At 37.5% G+C, this 24476-nt stretch overlaps 1 protein-coding gene across 1 annotated transcript; it reads left to right on the top strand.

Annotated features, from left to right (window-relative positions):
• The first annotated feature begins 20 nt into the window (after nt 1-20).
• On the top strand, nt 21-24476 carry LOC309498661 (tRNA (32-2'-O)-methyltransferase regulator THADA). The gene is made up of 31 exons (XM_082169505.1): nt 21-231; nt 960-1140; nt 1236-1322; nt 1402-1429; nt 1523-1671; nt 1782-1904; nt 1998-2118; nt 4795-4937; nt 5021-5105; nt 5201-5328; nt 5543-5740; nt 9657-10374; nt 11192-11344; nt 11568-11677; nt 12736-12896; nt 13361-13494; nt 13619-13777; nt 13873-14030; nt 14618-14752; nt 14891-14995; nt 15942-16142; nt 16942-17092; nt 17191-17428; nt 17669-17908; nt 18091-18292; nt 18367-18555; nt 19944-20191; nt 21322-21492; nt 21674-21940; nt 23279-23481; nt 23691-24476. The coding sequence occupies exons 1-31, from the start codon at nt 101-103 to the stop codon at nt 23927-23929; spliced, it is 5556 nt and encodes a 1851-aa protein (XP_082025631.1). The 5' UTR covers nt 21-100; the 3' UTR covers nt 23930-24476.

The raw sequence follows: 24476 nt of genomic DNA on the forward strand, positions 1-24476 counted from the left end.
AATCATGTAGATTACCCTGTATCTCACTGTAGAATGAGATTGAGTTTACACATGGAGCTGTGCAAACCGTTTTGAGTTGACAAGTCTGACACTCGAAACTATGACGATTATAAACCTTTCTTTGGGGCAAGCTGATGCGGTTATGAAATCTATCGTTTTAGAGGATCAAATATCATCTGATGTCAAAGACACGCTAAGGGTTTTCTTGCAAAAGCTCACAGAAAATGCCAGGTAAGGAGCTATTGTTGGAGTGATGATACATTTAATAACATTTTACAATGTTGTTATATGATTTGATAAAGTAAATTTAATTTAATTTAATTTGGAATGAGTGGCTCTTTAAACCTGCTTTGAATTTCTCTGTCATTCCAACCTGTAACTTAAAGCTTCAAAATATTACTTAATTTTGTGATTTTACACACACACACACACACACACACACACACACACACACACACACACACACACACACACACACACACACACACACACACACACACACGTACAGTACCAGTCTTGTCCAAGTTTGGAAGTCCATGTTTGGAAACATAACTATTTTTTATGTTTTTGAAAGAAGTCTCTTATGCTCACCAAGCCTGCATTTATTTGATCAAAAATACAGAAAAAACATCATATTGTGAAATATTACTGAACAATATCAACTACCATTCAAAAGTTTTGGGTCAGTATTTTTTTTCTTTCTTTAAAAAAGAAGAAATGAATACTTTTATTCAGCAATGATGTATTAAATTGATAAAAAGTTTCTGTGTGATTTGAATTGATATATCAGTCAATATAATTATAAGCAACACTATTATGAAATCAGCATTAGCAAGACAAGAGTGTTCTAGATGCCATTAATCACAATGCAAAAAAGAGCCCATATCTGAAGAAACGCCCATATTTTATTGTAATGCACTTGCAAAATGTATGATGAGAGATGGTATTTTTATTGGCAGGAGTACAGGCAAACGAAGCAGAGAGCGCTCCCTGGAGGAGGCTTTACAGATCCTACAGAAGATCCCAAAAGAAGCACTTCATTCCTTACAGTCTGCTGCTCTTCACCAATTTTCTCAGCTACTTTTGGCCTTACAGTTAGAGGCAGTGACCATTTCATCTGCCTGCCGCAAATTAGACCAAGTAATTTCCACCTTCACTTTAATAGGACATCATTTTTTTTATTCCTGTTTGTTGGTTTCCCTTAAAACAACACCTTCGTAACTCTGTTTTTACAGATTCTGCAGGTCTTTGCTGAAATAAACTACTCCATTGTCTTTGAAGAAGTCAAACAATACCTGCAGAACTTTTTGCATCTAAAACAGGTATGAAATAATATATACATATAACATATATTAAATCAATTAATTTTGATATATAAACACACTTTTTTTTTTTTTGCAGGTGTTTTCATTAAAAGATCTTCAAATAGGTAGCGTGTGCTTTAGTTCACTTCTATTTTACAGAGCTTTTTATATGTAGTCATATCTGCTGTGTTGTAATAGTTGTGTATGTCCCATGACAGCCTGCATGTTCTTGGAGGACAGCACCATGGGACGAGCGGTTCTGAAGACAGAATGCACCACCCTGCTTTGTAAAGTCGCTGAGCTGATTCCTGTTGTTATGTCAGATGAAGAAGCCAGAAATGGACCGTTGTGCTACCAGACTGTCAAGGTCGAAATCTAGTTCTTGTAACACCCACCTTTTTGAAGCTTTACTGCATTAATGAAACAACAGTTGATGTGGATCTGTATACTCATAGGACTTGTTGTGTTGTGTCTCAGGTTTGTTTGCAGGTGTTTCAGCTGCTGCCAAGGCAGGTGGCCCTGTTGGTCTACAGTAAGGACAGTGTAAATATGAGTGTGAGAGAGATTTTGGAGTTCTTGATGAACATTATCTTAGGAGAGGTTTGTGTTTGTGGTCGCAACTACTGTATATTTTTGGAAATCTAAAGTTTTGTCTAGCAGTCTAATTTTGTGTAATTTCATGGTGTGTCTCAGGTTTCCAGCAGAGATACGCGGTTGTTGGCAGGCACTGCGGTTGCAATGCTGCTCAGCACGCTGTCAGACAGTGAGTGTGCGGGGTCAGCTGCCCTGAGTCTCCTGCAAATCACCAACACAGGTGAACTTAGTATTTAATTGCAGTTAAAGCCATATAACCTTCTGCTAAAAGACTGTTAAATGCAAAAAAAACCTGGGCTCGGTAACGGTTTTTTTATATATATATTTTTTATCAAAAATATAGTTAAAATAGTAATTTTGTGAAATATTACAATTTTTAATGTTTTTGAAAGAAGTCTCTTTATGCTTATCAAGCCTGAACTTATTTGATCAACAATAAAGAAAAAAACGGTAATATTGTGAAATATTATTTTAATTTAAAAGAACAGTTTTCTATTTTAATATACTTTAAAATATAATTGATTTCTGTGATGCAAAGCTTAATTTTCATCTTTCCTTACTCCAGTCTTCAGTGTCACATGATCCTTCAGAAATCAATGTTGGAAACAGTTGTGCTGCTTGATATTTTCTGGAACCTGCGATACTTTTTTCAGGATTTATTGAAAAAAAATCTGAAAATTCTGTCATCATTTACTCACCCTCGTGTTGTTTCAAACCTGTATGAATTTCTTTCTTCTGCTGAACAGAAAGGAAGATATTTAGAAGAATGTCAGTAACCAAACAGTTTCTGGTCTCATTGACTTCCATAGTAGGAAAAAAATATACTATGGAAGTCAATGAGACCAGAAACTGTCTGGTTACTGATATTCTTCTAAATATCTTCCTTTCTGTTCAGCAGAAGAAAGAAATTCATAAAGGATTGAAACAACATGAGGGTAAGTATATGATGACAGAATTTTCATTTTAAAGTGGAGTATCCCTTTAACTCCCTAGTGCTAGCGAAGCAGCTGCACAAGGGAGAATGGGGCCAGTGTGGTAAAACATTAGCTTTATGGCTAAATTAGGCTAATGCTCATAGCAAATGCTAACGAACTATCAAAAATTTAAAACCCCTGCATTTAGGTTAATTTTGGTGTGATTTAGTGTTAATAATTAAGTGAAAAACAGAGATGTCAAGTCTCCCTCTACAATTACAAATTATTCTGTCTCAACAGGTGCACCTGTGGGCACTGCAGCTCACTGTCCCTGGTAGAGAATGTTTGTTGTAGGGAGATACCCGAGGTATAGCTATGAAATATGACAAGACCAGAGTTTTAAGTCCAGTTAATTAATTTATTAAAGTACTATACACAAAACCAGGGTTCATACAGATAAGGTAAATAAAAATAAACAAAAAGGTACAAAATAAAGTGCAGCAGATGCAATGACTGTGGAAACTTTAACCATTGAAAGTTTACTATGACAAAGATATCGCATTCAAACAGATTTTCCACATCATGAATATGATTGACCTGAAGAATGAAAGCTGTATCATGCTCTAAAGCTTCAGCCTATCTGATAAAGATATAATTTTGTGTGAAAAGATAGCTTTATCAATAAAATTAAACACTAATTTCACATATATTGTCTTTCAGTAATTTAAGTTCCATTTCATAAATCATAAATTTCAAGTCAAATTTAAGTACTTCAAGCATTTTAAGCACCTTGTACGAACCCTGAAAAAACACACAACCTCCACATACCAAATATTAAATAAATCATCCTAACAAAGTTGTAATAAACATTCTCATGTTGTAGGTAGTACACAGGTGTGACCAGATTGGTGGAGTGGGCTGTGTAGGTAGTACACAGGTGTGACCAGATTGGTGGAGTGGGCTGTGTAACAGCACATCCTGGCTTTGAGCCAGTAGCACTAAACCCTTATGTGTTACAAGCTGTATATGGCACTTACGTCCAGTTATATGGTGAGATGGAAGAGACAGTTATAAACAGGTTAGTTCCAGGAAGAAAGGTTACATTTTATATAAATAAATAAATATAAAAAATAAATGTATATTATAGATAATATAATGGATTGCTCTTCAGAGCTCTCGCTGTGAATTCTCCATGCTTACATTTTGGGAAAACGATTGAGTATCGCAGATCACCAGCTGCAGTGGATGCCTGTGATCTGCCTGCATTTTCACTATAATGCATCGCAGCAAGCTGTAGTCCGAAAGGAAAAAAAATAAGTTTATCAATATTATAATGAAACAATCTCTAACATGACTTAAGATAACTATAATGAGTTACAAATGTGTTTTTACAGGTTACAATATTGTAGTGTATTTAGTAAGGAGCACTAAATGTGTAATCCATTATCTTGTTTACCAGCACAACATTCCTTTGAAGGAGAACTTCAGAATGAGGCTGTGGAAACACTCGATTCCAGAGGTGTGGTATTCTGGACAAATTTTCTGCATGTCTTTAAGAAGACGTGGTGACAACAAAATTGCTGTGAATTATTCACATGCTGCTGTGCCTAAACAAACGGTTTCCAACATTGATAATAAATCAGCATTTTAGAATGATTTCGGAAGGATCATGAACTGAAGACTGGAGTAATAGCTGAAAAAAATTCAGCTTTGCATAAAATAGAAAACCATTCATTTAAATTGTAATAATATATCAAAATATTACTGTTTTTATTTATTTTTCATCAAATAAATGCCGGCTTGTTGAGCATAAGAGACTTAAAAAAAGAGTAATGTTTCCAAACTTTTGATCTGTACTGTATATGTATATTAGAGCTGTCAAATCGATGAATTACATCTAACATAAAAGTTTATATATATATATATATAATCTTTTTTCTTTTCTTCTTCTTCTCAAAATATGTGAATTTTGTGCATCTCAGAACCGTGGAGATTGACATTAGGTGAGCTACAGGTGGACTGCCGTCCCAGACGTCAAGACGGAGTGGACAGACTGGCTGTATGCAGGGGGTTGTTAACTTGCTGCAGAAATGACGTTCTCATCAGTCGCCATGGCAACCAGCGGGTACGAAATCACATACACTGCTTTCACCAAGAATGATCCAAAGTGGAGCGTATAATTACTTACTTTTTCTTTTGTTTTATCAGACTTGTCTTCTCTTGAATGGGTTGTTCCCCTTCATCTCAGCACTTTGTGAAGAAAAGCTTGACTGTCATTACTATGTTTTTCAAGGTACAAGCTCTCTGTCATTCTGCAGATTACTGGGTCTGTGCATGACCGCAGTGACAAAAGCCATTTCAGTGGTTGAATGAATATGTGTTTTGTAGTGTTTACTATCTGGCTGAAGAGGCTGAAAGAGTGTCTCAGTGAGGTTTGGGAAGTTACTGGTGCTCCTTTAGATTCAGACCTCCAACAGCATCTTACACAAATCATCTGGAGTAATGCAGAGAGCCCGGTAAGCCTTTTGTTTACTATGAAGCAGAATATTCTTTGTTTTAAGGTATATGGGTCTGAACAAACCACTAGCACTAAGTATTGGGTTAGATGGGCTTTTTTTTAGCACGGGCAAGAAACACTCACACACAAATCTATAATAAATGATTCAATCAACCATAAGAAACATAAAAACATCCATACAGCTGGTGTTTTCTTTATTATTTTTATTGTAGTTGGATGGTGTTGCAGAGGTGGCACGCAGTGCTTTCTGTCTCCTTATGGAGATATATGAGAAGGATTGTTCGCACTTTGGGAACACAGAGAAAAGACTTTATGTGGAGTTACTGAACAGGATGTCAGAACTGCCTTGGGAATCCAAAGCAAAGTATTTACTACTTACAGCGGTTTTACCATACACAGGAACAGATAAGGTAAGAAGAACTTAAACATTTTTGTTTAACCCTCTGGTGCTGTTCGATTTTACATTTTACTTTTTGTTGTATTTTTTACTTTATCGAAATTGTATGAAACTTGGTAAAGGTTTTGGCACTTGCTACACACACACACACACACACACAAACATGGACATGATTCGAAAAGATTAAATGCTCCTGAAAAAAATAGTCACACTTGTACTGTTCACCAGTGATGCGCGGGTCAATGTATAAACAACCCATACCCGACCGACGTTTTCAACTAACCCGCCCGCAACTCGGACCGCAAAAAAAAAGAAAGAAAATATTGTACCCGACCCGCTTCCTGACCCGCATTTTTTAAAAGTAGGCTAGTAAATGCATAGCAAGAAATACACATGACAAAGCCAGCACTTTGGTTATTATCTTTCATTATTTCGGCAACTTTGCTCTTTCTGTTTGTGTATTTGCGGAGCTTCCACTCCCCAGTCTTCACCTTTTCTATTGCCGCCTCCATCTCTACCTGCAGACTGAGCTCGTTCGTCATGTTCGCGCCAGTTATTCAGCCAATAAAGTGTAGGCCTATGTATTTCATAGAAAATTGCATGTGAGCGGAGTGGAGCGGGAGCAAGCGGGCGGATATTGGACATAACGCAGAGCGGCATTTTTAAAAGGATGGAGCGTCGCCCTATTTCCCGCTCCAATTTCGCTCCGCGCACACCAAGATTCTGAAGCATGCTCAGTCAAGCCTGACTCAGTCTACTGTTGATCACTGCAAGATGGATTCTATTTTCAGTCAAAACTCGGCTCAATAATGGAGTTCAAAAAGTAGGCTACTTCAAAAAGGAAAATAAGAAGTCATACAGGTGTAAAACTAACTATTATGTGGTAGAAGAAAACGACATCGTTTCAGTCAGTAGGCCTAAAGATTAATTTTGGAATCTAAAAAGACACATCTCTCGAAAACATGCAGTGTGATATGTGAACACGCTGGGAAGAAAGCAAAAGGTTAGCAAATTGAATACGGTAACTTAAAGTGTAGCCTAAATTAAATACAGCGTAAAATGCAAACAATTGATACAAGCCCATTTAAATTTTAATCCTGCGCGCTGCGCACAAGTTCAGTTATAAGAATGTTGTCCTAATAGTTAATTTAGCCTAGGCCTACTTTTAAAACGTTTATGTATATTTATTTTATATTTTTGTTTATATAAATTTTATTTATATTATTAGGCCCATTTATTCGTTTTATTTTACAGCAGTTTGTGTGTACAATGGATATAAGCCCATTTAAATTTTAATCGTGCGCGTTGCACAAAAGTTAACTTATCAAAATTCTGGCCTAATAGTAAATTTTTTATGTAGGCTATATTTTTGTTATAATTGTTATTCATATTTATATTATTAGGCCCATTTATTCGTTTAATTTTACAGGACTTTGTGTAGGCTATATTCCTTCTTACATAGGCCTAATTTGTCATTTGAAATAAAACATTTCTATTTGAAAAATGTTGTTGTTGCTCATTAGTTCTTTAGGAGGTAAGGCTGTGGTCTAAGCTACAGTGATATAGGCTACATGTAGATTTTTTTTCCCCTTTTTGGAGCGAGCGGGGGGCGATTTGAGTGGAGCGCGGATCAAACTGCGTTGAGCGCTGATCGAGCGATAATGAGCGGAGCGGCCTGATGAGCGGGGGAGCGGAGGGGTGGACAGTTCCGTGAGCGATGAGCGAAGATTCTTACCGCTCCACTCCGCTTATGCTCTCTATACTACTATATAAATTACAAAGGTTTAATTGGCATCTTTATTTCAAACGACCCGACCGACCGCGACCCGAATATCATTAAAAATATTTTTGGATGACTCGTAACCGCGGGTAACCGCGGGTGACCGCAGGCACCCGCTCATTTCGGATCAACCCGCGCATCACTGCTGTTCACTGCGGTGGCCGAGAAGGGTCACAACACAAACAAACGCCACAACAACTACATATGCAGAAAACACCTCCAAATTCAGAAAACACCTCCAAACGCCACAACAACTACATATTCAGAAAACACCTCCAAACGCCACAACAACTACAAATTCAGAAAACACCTCCAAATTCAGAAAACACCTCCAAACGCCACAACAACTACAAATTCAGAAAACACCTCCAAACGCCACAACAACTACAAATTCAGAAAACACCTACAAACGCCACAACAACTACATATTCAGAAAACACCTCCAAACGCCACAACAACTACATATTCAGAAAACACCTCCAAACGCCACAACAACTACATATTCAGAAAACACCTACAAACGCCACAACAACTACATATTCAGAAAACACCTCCAAACGCCACAACAACTACATATTCAGAAAACACCTCCAAACGCCACAACAACTACATATTCAGAAAACACCTCCAAACGCCACAACAACTACATATTCAGAAAACACCTCCAAACGCCACAACAACTACATATTCAGAAAACACCTACAAACGCCACAACAACTACATATTCAGAAAACACCTACAAACGCCACAACAACTACATATTCAGAAAACACCTCCAAACGCCACAACAACTACATATTCAGAAAACAACTTCGTCGATTTCACATCACGTACGCTGCAAATATTCACATCACGAGAAAATAGGGAAATGAACTGCAAACTGCAAAGACACAACGGAAATGTTTCCAGGGGGGCCATAATCAGTGACGGCTACAAGAGGTAAGTGTTTCTCTTTTATTATGACAGACTTGTCGATGTGCTCTGATACCGAAGTGGTTTTGTGTGTTTTCAACATATTAAGTTATTGTCCCCATAACGTATTAGTCCACGCAGATAATTGTTAAACGTTCTGCCAACGTTGTTAGCTGGAAACTAGCTGGCTAGCTCGCTGGTCACTAAATGGATGCATTACCGGCGTTTGTATATTGTTGTCCTGATATCTGAACAATTTATTTATTTTTCAGATTGAAATGTTCTGTCCGTTTTGTGCTGCAAACCACTTCGGTATCAGAGCACATCGACAAGTCTGTCATAATAAAAGAGAAACACCAGAGAATGTCTAATAAGGCCGTAGACGGGCTCTGGAAACACTTACTTAGCCGTCACTGATTATGGCCCCCCTGGAAACATTTCCGTTGTGTCTTTGCAGATCGTTTCCCTATTTGCTCGTGCTGTGAATGTTTACAGTGTACGTGATGTGAAATCGACGGAGTTGTTTTCTGAATATGTAGTTGTTGTGGCGTTTGTAGGTGTTTTCTGAATATGTAGATGTTGTGGCGGCGTTTGCATGTGTTTTCTGAATTTGGAGGTGTTTTCTGATTATGTAGATGTTGTGGCGCCGTTTGCATGTGTTTTCTGAATTTGGAGGTGTTTTCTGAATATGTAGTTGTTGTGGCATTTGTTTGTGTTGTGACCCTTCTCGGCCACCGTAGTTCACAGTTATAAATGACCTGGATGAATGGGAAGCCAATTAAATCTTACTGAAAGCTAATTTATAAGAAAGTCTCCATAAGATATCTTCCTAAAATATGGAACACAACATGTTTAGATTTATGGCTTTGATTTTTCACAGCTTTAGAGCAAAACATGTTTTGGAAAATGTAGAGTATATTTCATATAAAAATAAAAATAAATAGTATTTTATGCACTTTTCATAATAATAAACTTCTATAACTTCTACAACTCCCCCCCCCCCCCCCCCCCCCCCCCCCACACTTTTTTTTAATTAACTTTTTTCAATAAAATAAATTATATAAATTATACATTATAAATTATAATATATTATATATTAATAAATATATTTTATATAAGAAATGTTATTTTTAGGTAAATACTACATGATTTGGAAAATAAGCTTCTTCTTTTTTTATCTTCCTTCAGTATAAAATGTAAATAAATGTTACTGAAGTGCAATTTCTCTACTTAAAAGGTTCTGGAGCTGTATCCAGCCCTTCCCTCTCACATCCTGAAATGCCTCTCCAACAATCACCTTTCTCCATGTGCCTCAGAAGTCTACAAATTCCTCCTTCAGGAACAGAAACGTGAGCTTTTTATAAATGCATCCCAAGAACCCCAGCCCACCGACCAAGACTTGGCCAATCAATGGGCTCGGCGATGGCAACCAGTCATCCTGGAGGCTTTGACTTCAGAATTAACTCTACTTCAAAATAATGCCTCTTGTCATCTTCTACCATCAACACTACGCGTGTTTCCAGGTGCTTTTAACAGTCTGCTGTCAGCTCTGGATCCCACGGCTCCCGGTCACCTTCATGCATGGGCCTGTGTCATGAGCGCCCAGCGGATCACAAGTGGACATTCCCTCTGGGGTGCAGACAGCCCCCATGCTCTCAAGACTCTCCATCTTGCCCTCTCCTCTCTGGATGACAGTGTTCGGCTTGCAGCTCTGAACCTCCTCTGCTGCAGTCCAAAGACTAAAGAAGCCCCATCACAAGTAGAGTATTCCTCTCTGAGAGAATTCATCCCGCTCAATCTCAACAGCGAATCGTCACCGTTCCGTCAGCATCTTCAGGCAGCACTGAGAAAGTTCTTGGTGAGAATAAGAGACAGTTGCATGGCAAGCGTTAAGGGTCATACTAGTAAAAAAGGGCTCACAGAGGAAGAGGATGCGAAGCTTAAAGAAGGAGTTGGTAAGAATTTTTTTGTTTAATGTTATGTATTTTTATATTTGATGATGGTCTTTGACTTCATACGGTCACCTATTGGTGTGGATCAACGTTTCCGGTGCCGTTGTAGAAGTTTGTAGGTGTATTCTTCACCCATGATGATTAATGATAAACCAAAGTGTCAGATACTAAGGGGGTTACTGATATTTAAAGGGGTCATGACATATTTTAATACGCCCCATGAGGTTCCCTTATAATATTAATAAAGCTTTTTGCACAAAAAAGCAAATATATTTGCAGAAAAATGATTATTTTTAACCCTCATTCTGACCCTCTCCTGAAATGATCCGTTTTAGTGGTGTCAGCTGTTAAGTGGCGGGGCTTTTGGTGAGATGAATCTATTCATCAATGTCTTGCTCTAGAGGCATTCATATGCAAATGTTTTTGCCCATGTGATGTCACAGATCCTACAATATCCAAACGAACCATTTTTGGAGTTTGGTTAAATAAATGCTGTTTATAATGAGGAGGATGTTTTAAGCTTTGAAACTCTTAGGATGTTTTAATGATACAAACAAATTTTCTTGATCTTTTGACATATAATAGTTCTATTTCTCATGTCACAACCCCTTTAAGTCAGTTGTATTCACCTGATCTCAAAATGGCCGCCACCATATGTGGAGGGTTCCCCATAAGTAGAATAAATCAAATTTTAAACATTTGTCAGATGTATCATTCCTTTTGTTTAGGTATAAAGGTTTTAGCAAATAAAATGTAGTGCACTTTTAATCAATAGAACAGAAGTGAAATTGTGTGGATTTTGTGTGTGTTTTCCCTCAAGAGTTTGTTGATTGGCTCTCCCAGTTGTCATTGGTCTATTTGACTCCTGACAGCAGCTACCAGAGGAAGAAGACTGTTCTGCTCCTGCTGTCTGCAGTGCTGGAAACATGCACAGACACCTGGAGTCCAGACAGAAAGAAGGGACAACCACCTGGTAATAAAACAACACTTACAAAAACTTGCCGTGGTAATATCGTGTATTGGGTAATAATATGTTTCAGGTTTTTGAAGTGCCTTTGAATACATTTAGTGGAATTCGTGATATTTTAGCTATTATTGATCACTAACTTCAAATTGATATTTTATGTTCATTGCTAAATACAATGATATGATATGAGGGATGTATTTTTTTTAATTCTTTTTTTTACTTCTTTCAGCCAATATGTCTACTCTTATAAACTGGGCTAAAGTAAGGGGAAAGTGGGATTTCTTCTCAAAGTCAAACCTGCTGGTCCTGATTGGATGTTTGGAGGATTCAACCAATGAGGTAAAACAAAATGAATATACACTACCGTTCAAAAGTTTGGGGTCAGTAAGATTTTATTTTAAAGAAATTAATACTTTTATTCAGTAGGGTGCATGAAACGGATCAAAAGTGACAATAAAGACACTTTCAATGTAACAAAAATGCTTTCTATTCATCAAAGAATCCTGAAATATCACAAAAATATTAAGCAAAATATTAAGCGACTGTTTTCAACATTGATAATAAGAAGAAATGTTTCTTGACCATTAAATGATCATATTAGTATGAATTCTGTAGGATCGTATGACACTGAAGACTAGAATAATGGCTGCTGTAAATTCAGCTTTGTCTTCACAGGAATATATGACATTTTAGAATATATTATTAAAATAAAAAAGTTATTTTTCACAATATAATTTTTTTTACAGTATTTTTTAACATAAAATGCAACCTTGGTAAACATCAAGCCTAGCGTCAGTTCTGGCAGGTCACGTTAGTCAAGCTCGCATCAGCTGACGCTCAGCCGATCCAAGTGTACCTATAGGAATACGACATCTATCACTGTATACATATATAAACTCCTTCAGTATTACCAGCAGCTATCGCGTTTCTCTATAACCCTCTAAGAGCTAATAACCCTCCTCCATCCCCAGCTCCTCCTCTCGTCAGTCAGGATTTGGCATTCTGATTCCCCTTGAATCAGAATAAATTCTCAAATTATGATGTACTTTAAAATCTTGAATGAATGATATCTGCAATACATTCATGTTGGTTCTGTTCTGTTTACCCTAAGGGGGGTTATTGCTGCTCTCGCTGCTCTTATCCATGCTAGGCTGCATGGATGCGCAGGGAGTTCTTGCCCTTAACAGATCCATTCCGCCAATCCAAACTGTAGGCTAATTGTCAATCGTATTTGATGATAGTGGTCCTGACTGAAATGAGAGACTTCATAAAAGAAAAAACTTCCCCAAATCTTAACAACCCCAAACTTTTCGAATGGTACTCTATGCACAGTTGAAACCCTTGCCCCAGTTGTTCTGTAATATGTAGTTGCCTGATATGTTGTCCCTGTACTGTAGATCCGAGAGCTGTCTGCAGAGCTACTTCTCCGATTTTTCCCCCCATCTCTCCCTGATGATGTCACAGCTGTGCTGTTTAGCCAGGCCGAACGGCTGCTCCAGAGCCCACGGGTCCAGGAGGCCCAGATGGGGGCACTGATGATCAAACTGCTACTGCAGAAGTGAGCAGACATCTCTTATCTCTATATCTGATTATGAGAAGATACACATATACTGCCATTCAAAAGTTTGGTGCCTTCAATTTTTTTTCTCTTATGCTCACCAATCTGCATTTATTTGATCAAAAATACAGTAAAAATACTAATATTATGAAATATTATTACTATTTCAAATAACTATTTTCTATTTTAATAGATTTTAAAATGTAATTTATTCCTGTGATGGCAAAGCTGAATTTCCAGCATTATTACTTCCTTCTGAATCCTTCAGAAATCATTCTGATATGCTGATGTGTTGCTCAAGAAACATTTCCTATTATTATCACAGTTGAAAGTAGTTGTGCTTCTTAATATTTTTATTGTTTATTGCTCTTAATTATATTTTATTATTGGGTCAATCTTGGTCAACATTTTCTTAACTTTGAATATTTATTATATTTGTGTGTGTGTGCATTTCTGTATCATAGGGTGGATAGAGCATTTGAACAGGGGGAGAAACAGTCAGTTAAACTGATCACGTTCCTTCTGACCAAACTGCAGCACCATTACCTCACTGCCAGGAATGACATGTTGCTTGCAGCTCGCACAACACCTATTCACGGTAGAAGCGAATAAAACCAGCTGAACTTAGAGATCTGATCACCACTAAGAGGAAGTTTCATTACTAATATATCTAAAATATATGGTAAAATAAGAATAATCCACAGTGTATTTTATCTCTTCAGGCATTGTAAGCGCTCTGCAGAGGGGCTTGCTGGAGGTGCCAGGGGTCCTAGTGGAGTCAATAACACACAGCATTGCAGGAGACATTGTTTCTTTACTAGAAAAGCTCACTCTACTGCTGCTAGGTGTGCTGTATGGAGACCAGGACACAGAGGAGAAAGGTACGCTGAAACTCTAGATGTGATCTATCAAATTATTATGAAACAAAATCCCTGAAGAGATTTTATCATCAGAGGACACTTTTTTTTAATCACAGATGTGCTTCCATCGTTCTGTGACATGGGGAATGCAATCAGTTCTCTAATTGGTCAGGGTGGGGTTGATGAGGCGGGACTTGATGAGGATGGAGAGGAGAATGTGTTGCTCTCTGAGGAACATAGTCTGGTGCTGACCTGCTGCTGGGTCTCCTTGAAGGTAAAGCTGCTCGATCATCTACAAGAATAACAGAACATCAGCCTTTATTTTATTTCATACTCTTTTATTAAATATAGACCAAAAGGAAGAAAAGTACTGTGTCCCTTTTTATTAATGTAAGTAAACATTAAATATTTTATGTTATATTATTTAATTTTACTGTAGATAGACAGGAAGCAAAAGGAGCCATGAAATATATATATTTTATTTTATGTTATTTTACTAGAGATAGACCTAAATTACGCAAAAGTCAAAGTATTGCGTGTCAGGGTTATTATAATAACTAAAACTAAAAACATAAAAAAAATTATACTTGAAATAAAATTAATGTTAACTGAAATATCTTTTTTTTTAAATCAACTTATTCTATTTCAGCTAGTTGCCAAGAAATGTCCCCTTTACATTTAGTTTAACTTCATCTACTAAAAAAAACTAAATTAAAATTAATATATTTAACTATATAATTGAATAGTTTCTCAATGATACTAAAATAACACGGTTGCATATATACGTTTTTTTTTTAGCTTACAACGAGTATTATTATGTGTAACTAAGATATAATGTGTGATTCTCTACTTTCCTGGTAGGAAATTGGTATTTTTCTGGGCTCCCTGGTTGAGAGAATCCTGTCACTCCACTGTAAAGAACTGGCATTGACTGTGGAGGAACTCAGAATGGCTTCCAAAGTGTTTAAAGACATCATTCTGAAATGTAGACACTGGGTAAGCACAATTCATGCATTAAGTAAGTCAGATTTGCTCTTTTCACGCTGATGTCCAAAACACCTTTTTTCTACACTTTGTTTCACAGTAATGTCATGTCTGTTTGTGATCATGTCTTTTTCTCTCATCTTCCATCAGGGGGCAGTAGAGGGCTGCTGTATTGGCTTCACTAAATTCTGCAGGGCTCTCCTATGCAGCTCTGATCCAGAGATCAAGGAGATCCCTCCCCTCATATTACAACAGGTAGAAGAGCAGGCCTCATTCTCAACTAGGGATTCATGAGATTCTGAAATGTTAATACCATAATAAATATCAAACTACAACACTTTAGTCTGCTTTTACATGTGAAAATTAGTCATTCATATTATTCAGTGGTATATATTGATTTGTTAATTATATTAATCATTATAAGACTATTATATTGCATACTTGTTTATTTGTTAAAGGACAAGTTCGGTATTTTACACTTAAAGCCCTGTTTACAGATCGTATCTGATGAAATAGAACGGTTAAGATTAAAATTTGGACACATGCTGCTGTCCCGAGAATTTTAGGTTTATTTCGCTTCACCCCCCCCACCCCCACAATGGTTGTCTATGTGCACTGGAAGATTCCGTCCTGAAAACACATTAAACTTTCGTTTACAAAGACGTGAAACTCACCGAGTGGTCAGGGGTGTTCACTGATATGTGCACTCAAAAATCGCTGAAAAAGATGCATTCCAACAGGTTTTATCGTAGTTTTTGTCCAACTCCATTGACTTAATAGGACGTGCTGTGAGACCGCAGCACCTTTACGGTATTACTCCGCCGCTTCTTCTTCTGCTTCTTCTGTGTATTCAATGAAATGCCCGTGGTTTGCTTGCAATTGGCAAAGGTGCATTATCGCCACCAACTGGGCTGGAGTGTCTATTATTCAAGCGCTCAACGGAAGAATCACGGGTGTGACGCGTTTGGCAAAATAGGTCCACAAAAGCGAAATAAACCTAAAATTCTCGGGACAGGAGCATGTGTCCAAATTTTTATCTTAACCGTTCTATTTCATCAGATACGATCTGTAAACAGGGCTTTAAGTGTAAAATACCGAACTTGTCCTTTAAGTAGCCATGTATTTATTCAAGTAACCATGAAATATTTTATTTGACTTGATTTTACTTTATCAACAAAAGTCTCTTTCTCTCTCCCTCTAGGGCCTTTCTGTTCTCCAGTCGCCCCGTAGTACGTCAGTGACACGGCGTGCTGCCGGTTTACCTATGCTGATTTTGGGTGTCTTGGCTGCTGAGGACTCTAGCAAATCTCGCCCAGTATTGGCCCACACCATTAACACCCTTCTGAACACAGCCAAAGCACCTGTGCCCGAGGACTGGGACCAAACCCTCGACTTACCACAGGTACAGTCAGTGATCTACCCATTAAATACACTACAGTTCAAAAGCTTGGCTATGGTAAGATCAAAAGTCTCTTATGCTCACCAAGGCTGCATTTATTTGATCAAAAATATACGGAAAATTACAATTTAAAGGAACTGTTTTCTATTTTAATATATTTTAAAGTGTAATCTATTCCTGTGATGTCAAATATGAATTTTCAGCTGCCATTACCAGGGCTCAGTACTAAGGATTTTTTTTCTACTGGACCAAAATGTACTTGCTTTGACAATTTTCACTGGCCTCACCACAAATAATAAATTAATAAATTAAAATACTTATTGTTTTCATTGTATTTGACCCATGCAACCTTAATAAATAAGGTTATGACACCAAATTTCAGATACCTGTGAAATTTCACAATTCTTGATTCCAATTTTGATACCACAACAAAAACTACTAGCCTAACTAATATAAATTTCAAATATTATTAAAGACAAGTAAACAGTCGGTAACTACAAGAAACATACTTCTTAAAAACACGAGCGAATGATAAACTGGCCCGACACGTCTGTCAACTGTCCCAAGCATCGTTCACGCTGGCCCCAGGCAGTCCTTATTGTTGAGCCCTTATGTAATTATTGTCAAGCCATGTAAAAAAAATTACTGTCACTTTTTGATCAATTTAATGTATCTTTCCTTTATAAAAGTAACATTTCTTAAAAAAAAACATACCAAACTTTTAAATGGTAATGTATATCTAAAATTATTCTGGATCAAACATGTAAAAAAAAAAAGTGTCCTTAATTTGCTTCTCTCACAGGTGTGTGCCGTTCACACCCTTCAAGCGCTGGTGAAGGGCTCCAGTCTGGGTGCAGCTGTTCTACAGTACACCCCTGTGGTGGCCATTCTGTCGCTCACACTCCTCAGCTCGCCATGCTGGGCCATGAGGAACGCAGCCCTGCAGCTCTACAGTACGAGCCAATCACACTCACTATTGTTCTAATTTCAACCATTGCGAAGTTGTCACATGTCGATCTTTGACCTCATCTTCACTTTTGACTTGTCATAGGTTCTCTCTGCACCAGAATGTTAGGTCAACAGCCAGCTGGTGGAGAGGGCTCCACTCATTCCGGCATGTCTTCTCCTTCCTTCTTTAACCTCTACCCAGCCCTCCAGCCCTTCCTCCAGGGGGCGCTGGAAAGTGCAGCTAAAGACCTGCATGATTCCACCCTTCTCCTACATCCTTCCCTCTACCCTGTGCTCACTCTGCTTGCCAAACTACAGCCTGGTGCTGAAGAACAGACACGGTATGATGGTGCACAGTCATGCAAACAATCCGTACACCCAAATACATTATATTATATTATATTATATTATATTATATTATATTATATTATATTATATTATATTATATTAAAGATTTTTATGTGATGTATTATTTCCCAAAAGTTTGGATATTCAAATCTGGCAAATGCCTTTTCCTCTGAATAATTCATATCCACTCCTTGTTTTTCTAATTTTGCTCGGTGTCTTTGTGTTTTCCTCAGGGCTTTGTCAGAATTTCTGCCTCCGCTGTTCCTCCTAGCTGCCAGCCCAGTCTATGGTGTACGAGTGATGTCATCAAGAGCCCTAGTTGCTATGGTTCCGCTAAGTGAATATCTGGCGACTGTCCTGCAGTTGGTTGAAATGCTGCCGGAATCACAAGACGTTGTGTGCTGTCACAACAGAGTGCATGGTCAACTCCTACAGATAGAAGCCGTACTGACCAGGGCACTGAAAACAAACACGTAAGAGTAAAGGAGTGTATCCGATGAATGAAACGCCACCATAAGCTTAATATTTTGACACTTTTTGTCATTTGTTTGTGATTAGTTTGTCTCACTGAATGCACAAAAATCTTAACATAAATATTAAAAGCAGTAGTCATAATCAGTGATTATAAAATTTTAATCTGAGTCTTTTTGTTTAGCAGTCAGTCATCTCTCAGTGAGGTAGTGACAAGGTTTGAGTCCAGACTGTGGTTGGCATCTTCGAGGCAACGGTGCCCGCTGGTGCGGCTGGCATATGTGGATATAGTGAGTCTGATGAGAGGCCACTGCTCTGGTGCTTTCCTCACTCGGCTGTCCTCTCAACTACTGCAGGAGATCCACAGGACTCCAAACATCCTAGAGGTGCTCCTTCATGTCCTGTTCGACACAGCAAGTGAAATATAGTGTTGATTGTGAATGTAACGTGTTGTCTTTAGGTTGGCTCTGCTACATTCCACCAAAGTGCAGTGGATTTCCTGTGTGGGGATCCTGAGTGGGCGTGTCAGGTGTGGCAGAGTCTGGCCAATGGAAACTCAGTAGTAAGGCTCTCATTGGTCAAGTGTGCTATAGAGGGGCGTGGCTGGAGAGGAACAGACCTACAGCAGGTTATTGAGAGAGCACTGCAGGTTAGTGTTACTATAGCACTGCACTTATACTACTGCACTGCCTCTCTATATGGTCAGTTGATTTTGATGTTATTACTGTAGGATGACACTTTAATGCAAAAATACAAAACACAGATAAAATATATAGCCTTTTTATCAATTGAGAATTAATTGCATTTACACTACCGTTCAAAAGTTTGAGGTCTGTACGATTTAAAAAAAAAAGATATTAACTTTGTAAGGACCCTTTAAATTGATTAAAGTGACAATTAAGACTGAAGATTCCCATTTCAAATTAATTCAGTTATTTTGAACTTTCTATTCATGAAACTTCCTGAAAAAATCTGTCATGGTTTTATAATATTTTAATATTGCATCAAATAATATTTTGCAATATTGCTGTTTTAACTGTATTTTTTATCAAATAAATGCAGCCTTGGTGAGTATAAGAGACTTTAAAAAAATCTTACTGACCCCAAGCAGTGGTGTGTCAATATTTGCTTTTTTACAAAAAGAGGCTTATAATACAATATATTCTTCTTGAGCTAATCACTGGCCTAAAGTCCACAGAAATCCATTTTAAAATTAAGTTAGGACTTAGGGCCTGTTCACTCAGGATGCATTCTTGCCTTCCATCTGCTCTGTTTTTTGTTGGTCAGCAAGACAGTCCAGCGACCAAAGACATCCATCTAGTTTATTTGTACATAAAATTAGGTAGATGGACCTCTTTGGCCACCGCATCAAGGCTTGCTGCCAGTGTGCGATATTTAAAATGTCAAATAAAAAATCTTTCAACTTTTATAAATGCACCTGCAATTTGTTCAATTGATTTGAGCTCTGTCTGACTGTTTATGAAAGTCATTTTATGTCGCCTGCTTTCGATAAGTTTGGGTTGTTTTGTTGCATTGTCTGTAGTACCGTACAGGTCAGCGGTATTTATAAATTAATTTATATTATTTAAATATGTTTTATTTTCCCTGAAAGTACTGCTAAAGTGTTACTTTCTATCATTGGCTTGTAGCCAGTCCCAAATGTCAGCTAGATACAACTGAAGGAAATTAAAACAATCAAGAGCTGTTTAAAACACTGCCCTTAAATCAGGCTGTAGATCTTATTAGACTGCTCGTTTTCTTGTGTGAAGGGGGCGTATAAGTCATTGTATTCAGTAATCTTTAAAAACAGATTGGGTTTGGACTTGGAAAGGATTTCCGCCCAGCCCTCATATGAGGTCAATGGAGCTGCTCTACATGTCACAAGATGAAATATACCACAATCTTTTAATGCCTTATAAATCCCTTCATACGAAAGAAAAGAAAATATCATGATTGCAAGAATAATAGTTAGGTGTGTGTGTTTTTTTATAATGTCAGGAAAGGGTGCACTTGTATAACATTGTCCATCACCTGCAGGCCAACCTGAAGAAGGCGCTGTTGGATCAGAACGTGGAGTATAGGGGAGCATTCTTGACCGCGTTTGTTGAGGTTATGGCCCCAGAGGAAGAAAGTTTTGCCCTGCCCAATCCCTGTCCTCCAAAGCTTGAGGAGAAATGGCTGCAGGAGTGTGTGGAGGTTCTGTTTACTGATCTGGAGTCAGATAGAGGAGGACCTGTGCTGATCTCCACAGCTCTATGTGCAGTCAGCCTGCTCCTCTCCCAGAGGTACACTCACATCATGTCATGCATTAATATGTTTAGCTTGATGTTATTAGATATTTTTGATGTGTTTTCCTTTCAGTTTTTCTTGTCAAAGTCAACATTGCATCAAAATTGATCCAATTTACTTTTCTAATGAACATTTCTGGTCTTACTGTGCATGATTCATCATGTTATTCTAAAGAAACAAATGTTTATCTTCATGATCTTTCATCAAAATGTAATATCTTTCTTCTCCTCTGAAACTACTTTCTTGTTTGCCAGGGGAAATAATGTTGACTAATAGAAAAATTGCTATTTAAACATTACCTAAGAGTCGTCTAAAACAATGTAATCTTTCTTAAGTCCTGTCAATAGTTAACATGTTAATTTAAGGGTTTTAATAAATGTTACAGCAATAATAGCAAATAACAATATTTAATAGGTTGAATAAGAAGCCTTACCATTTATATACACTACCGTTCAAAAGTTTGAGGTCAGTAATATTTTGCAATGTTTTTGAGTTCCTTATTTCCATCAAGACTGTATTAATTTCATTACAAATACAGTACAAACGGTAATATTATTACAATTATTTTTTTATTTTTTATATATATATATATATATATTTTAAAACATAATTTATTTCTGTGCTGATAAATGATCCATGATATCACATGATCATTCTAATGTGCTGATTTGGTCCTCAAGATACTTTTCTTATTATAACTTCATATTTTCTGTGGAAACTTTGATTAAAAAAATTTCAGGATTTTTTTTAAAATAGAAATCTTTTTTTACAAATGTTAAAGTCTTTACTGTCACTTTTGATCATTTTAATGGATCCTTGCTGAATAAAAGTATTAATATCTGTTAAAAAAAAGTATCTTACTGACTCAAACTTTTGAACGGTAGTGTATGTTGTGATGCTTCATGAACTTCAAAAGTGGGTGCTGACATTGTTTCAGAAGGGATATAGACACATTTCTAAATTGTGTGTTCCATTTTATGTCGACTTACTGTTGTTTCTGAGAAAGCCATAAGGGACTGTACAGATGGCTCATGGATTTCCTGGAGCTCACAATCTTTACTTTGTTTGCCTGCCCTTCACACACACTCTCTCTCTCCTTCTCCTTCTCCCTCTCATTCTCTCTCAGTGTGGACTTGTCTTTGCTCCTACGCTGGTGTAAGTTATTAGAGAAACACAGATGTCCTGAAGCTCCTGAGGCCCTCAGAATATCCTGTGCTCAGGCCCTGTGTCTGTGTGGCGTCTCCGTGGTGAACAGGAGCCTGGCGGACAGCCTTATCCTCACAGAGCTCAGTACCAGGTATAATAAAGAGTTGTGCTTTGATAACTAGATAGCAAGTACGATTGACATAGATTAGCAGATTCATTGCAACTCAGGTTTGTGCATCTGGTATATTTAACACTCAAAACAGTCCAGGCTTTTGGATTTAGATATGTTTGCTGTTTATTATCTGAAATGTTCATCCCGCTGTATTTTGAAGCTTGATCAGCACAGGTATCTACCTGCTTCAGGATGAGAGTCCACAGGTAAGAGCAAAGGGAGCCGTCTTCGCCTCTCTGCTCTTCTGTTCTCGACGGCCTGAAGCTCCCCGGAGATGCTTCTACATGCAGGTGAACCAGGCTCTGCGCTCACTGCTGGATCTGCTCTTGGAGGAATTCTGGGATGCAAGTGGTGCTCTGGAGGCCTTAGTGTGCCACTTACCCGACTGTGATCTGAATGTTTTGCTGAAGGAGGCCAAAGAGACACAGTATGTCAATCCACATACAGAAACGATCATTATTTAGGCCAGTCATTATTGCTATTTGTGCATATTATTTTGTTTACTCTTGTCATTGTTTTATTTCTTGTTTTCAGACCACATTCAGTTTGAGAGTTTTTATTAAATATACACTACCACCTTTTGACAGAAATCAATACTTTTATTCAGCAAGGATGCATGGAATTAATTAAAAGTGACAGTAAAGACTTTTTCATTGCTACAAGTTAACATTTCTATTTCTAATAAATTATTTTGAATGATGATATTGGTTTATGAATGGAACAAAGTATTTCGGTTCCCACAAAAATATAAAGCAGCACAAATGTTTTTAATATTGATAATAAGAAATGTTTCTTGAGCACCAAATCAGCATATTAGAATGATTTCTGAAATTCAGCTTTGCCATCACAGGAATAAATGACATTTTAAAATAGAAAAAAATAGGGGTGGAACGGTTCATGAAAAAAATCCGAACCGTTCAATTCGCTTTCCGAAATTACAACGCCTTCCGAAAAAGTCACTAGATGACTCCCGTTTCTAAAACAGAATCGTCACGTGTCACTGTTGCGGCTGTTTAGGACAAAAACTCGGATTAACATGGAAAAGATACCTTTTATTGCGTGCCGCGGCTGTTTTTTTTTTTTTTTTACAGGCTATGATTAGGACACGGTGTAATACATGTAGGCACTGACAGTGACAAGAAAGCATGTTCTTTAAATTTGACAATAAGTGTTTTTGTTCTCAATCTCAGCTAGGCTACAATTTCTTTAAGGCCAACAGTTGAAAAGCCTGTTGAAATGAACATCTCCCCTCTCGCTGTATCAGAATCTCACAGATTTAATTTATGATTGTCAGTGAATAATGTGTCTATTCCTAAGATCAAGCTGGCTCATTTTTTTATTACTAATAGCGTACTGTTAATGGTAGATTATAAGGCTATATATTTTATGCGAATATGGTATTTCTAAAGTGTTAAAAAGGAAAAAAAACATTAACAACGTATACCGAATCTTACCGCAAACCATGACCACAGAGCCGTGATACAAACGGGGATTTTGTGAACTGTTCCACACCTATTGTTAAGCCTAAGGTGCTTCTTTCAACAACAACAAAAATAAACTTTCAACTTCTCTCAAAATTAAATAGCCTTACTGACCCCATACTTTTGAACTGTTGTATGGCTTTCAAAAATCTTATATAGGTTTTAATCTTTATATCTTTTATTATACTTTGCCTGGCTTTCACAAAGGAAATGCATAGAAACTTCCTGATTTCCTTTGTCATTATTTTTTCCTCATCATTATTTTTGTGTTTTCTGTTGGTCAGATGCCGCAGTCTGTATGAGCGCGATGAAGCAAATGTGTATGCAGAGCCATCTGTGATCTCAGAGTGCCTGTTGCCGTACCTATTGCATCTAGTTAAACATTACCCAGAATCCTCCACTCTCGCCAAGAACCTTGAGCACTGGGCCCGAAACACTGCAGTCATTGTCAAAGAGAATCTCACAATTTGTATGCAACTTCAATTAGGTATGTAAGATTTACCAGATTTCCATAATGATTGTTTATTTTCCTTGTTCTTCCATTAATTATCAATAATTAACTTCCTGATGCGCTTTTATAATTGAATCCAAAACCGTATAATATGATCTGTTATATTTATTTATGGTTTGTATGTAGTCGTTGTTGTGCGTTTACACATGTTAATTATGTCATTATGTCTCTCATTTGCTGTCTAGGGAATGTCCTGAATCCTGATTGGCTGAGTTTGCTAATAGATCCCCGTTTCCATGGCGCTCTTTATGGCCTGTTCAGTAGGGCGATTGTACTACTCCAGCTGCTCAAGAAGTGTGATTCCATACGACCCCTACTTGACCCTTTGAGTTTATCCACCGACCTGCAGGATATTCAGAGACGGTTTGTCCTAAATGGAGTCTTCCTTCCTCAGGTCTTCATTGATGCACTAAGGACAGATTAATCTAGTGCCTTCAGAGATCAGGGTTGCATTATTGCAGTTACAGGCTTAATTAAGCACAAAAAACTGAGTAATCATTATTGATCCGGAAAAGCTGGCTCTTCATCGTCATGTTGAGTGCCAGCTATTCAAAAGAATAAGTCCTTTGTTGTGCAATACAAGAGAGACAATAAAGAAAACCTTTGCTTGTTTACTTTACCAGCCAAAATGAAACACCAACTCCAGATAATTCTCGATGACAGTAGCTCTGTAACTGTAGCACATCTAAATCTGAAACGGCTGAAAGAAGCCATTGTTTCGGGATGGCTGGTGATTTCTGAAATAGAGCACACTGCTAGTGGGGACAGACAGCAGCGCCACAACGAATCAGCGAGCATGTGTTTGTCTCTGTGAATGTGGATGCATGTTCATGTGTTTGACTGCACCCACTTAACACCCTGAGGATGGTATATATATATGGCAAATCTCTCTTTTGAACCATTCCTTATCAACTGTGTTTATATGCCTGTATATTGATGTGTTTTATATATTTAATAAATAAAGATTTAAT

The sequence above is a fragment of the Leuciscus leuciscus genome (genome assembly GCF_965113295.1).
Source record: "Leuciscus leuciscus genome assembly, chromosome: 5".
Lineage (NCBI taxonomy): Eukaryota > Metazoa > Chordata > Actinopteri > Cypriniformes > Leuciscidae > Leuciscus > Leuciscus leuciscus.

Bases quoted from the DNA above. Each gene is read 5' to 3' on its own strand.
- LOC309498661 (XM_082169505.1), top strand. From the start codon at position 101: ATGACGATTATAAACCTTTCTTTGGGGCAAGCTGATGCGGTTATGAAA. The intron at 1,430-1,522 runs GTAGCGTGTGCT...GTCCCATGACAG, and splicing joins ATTAAAAGATCTTCAAATAG to CCTGCATGTTCTTGGAGGAC. The intron at 11,345-11,567 runs GTAATAAAACAA...TACTTCTTTCAG, and splicing joins AAAGAAGGGACAACCACCTG to CCAATATGTCTACTCTTATA.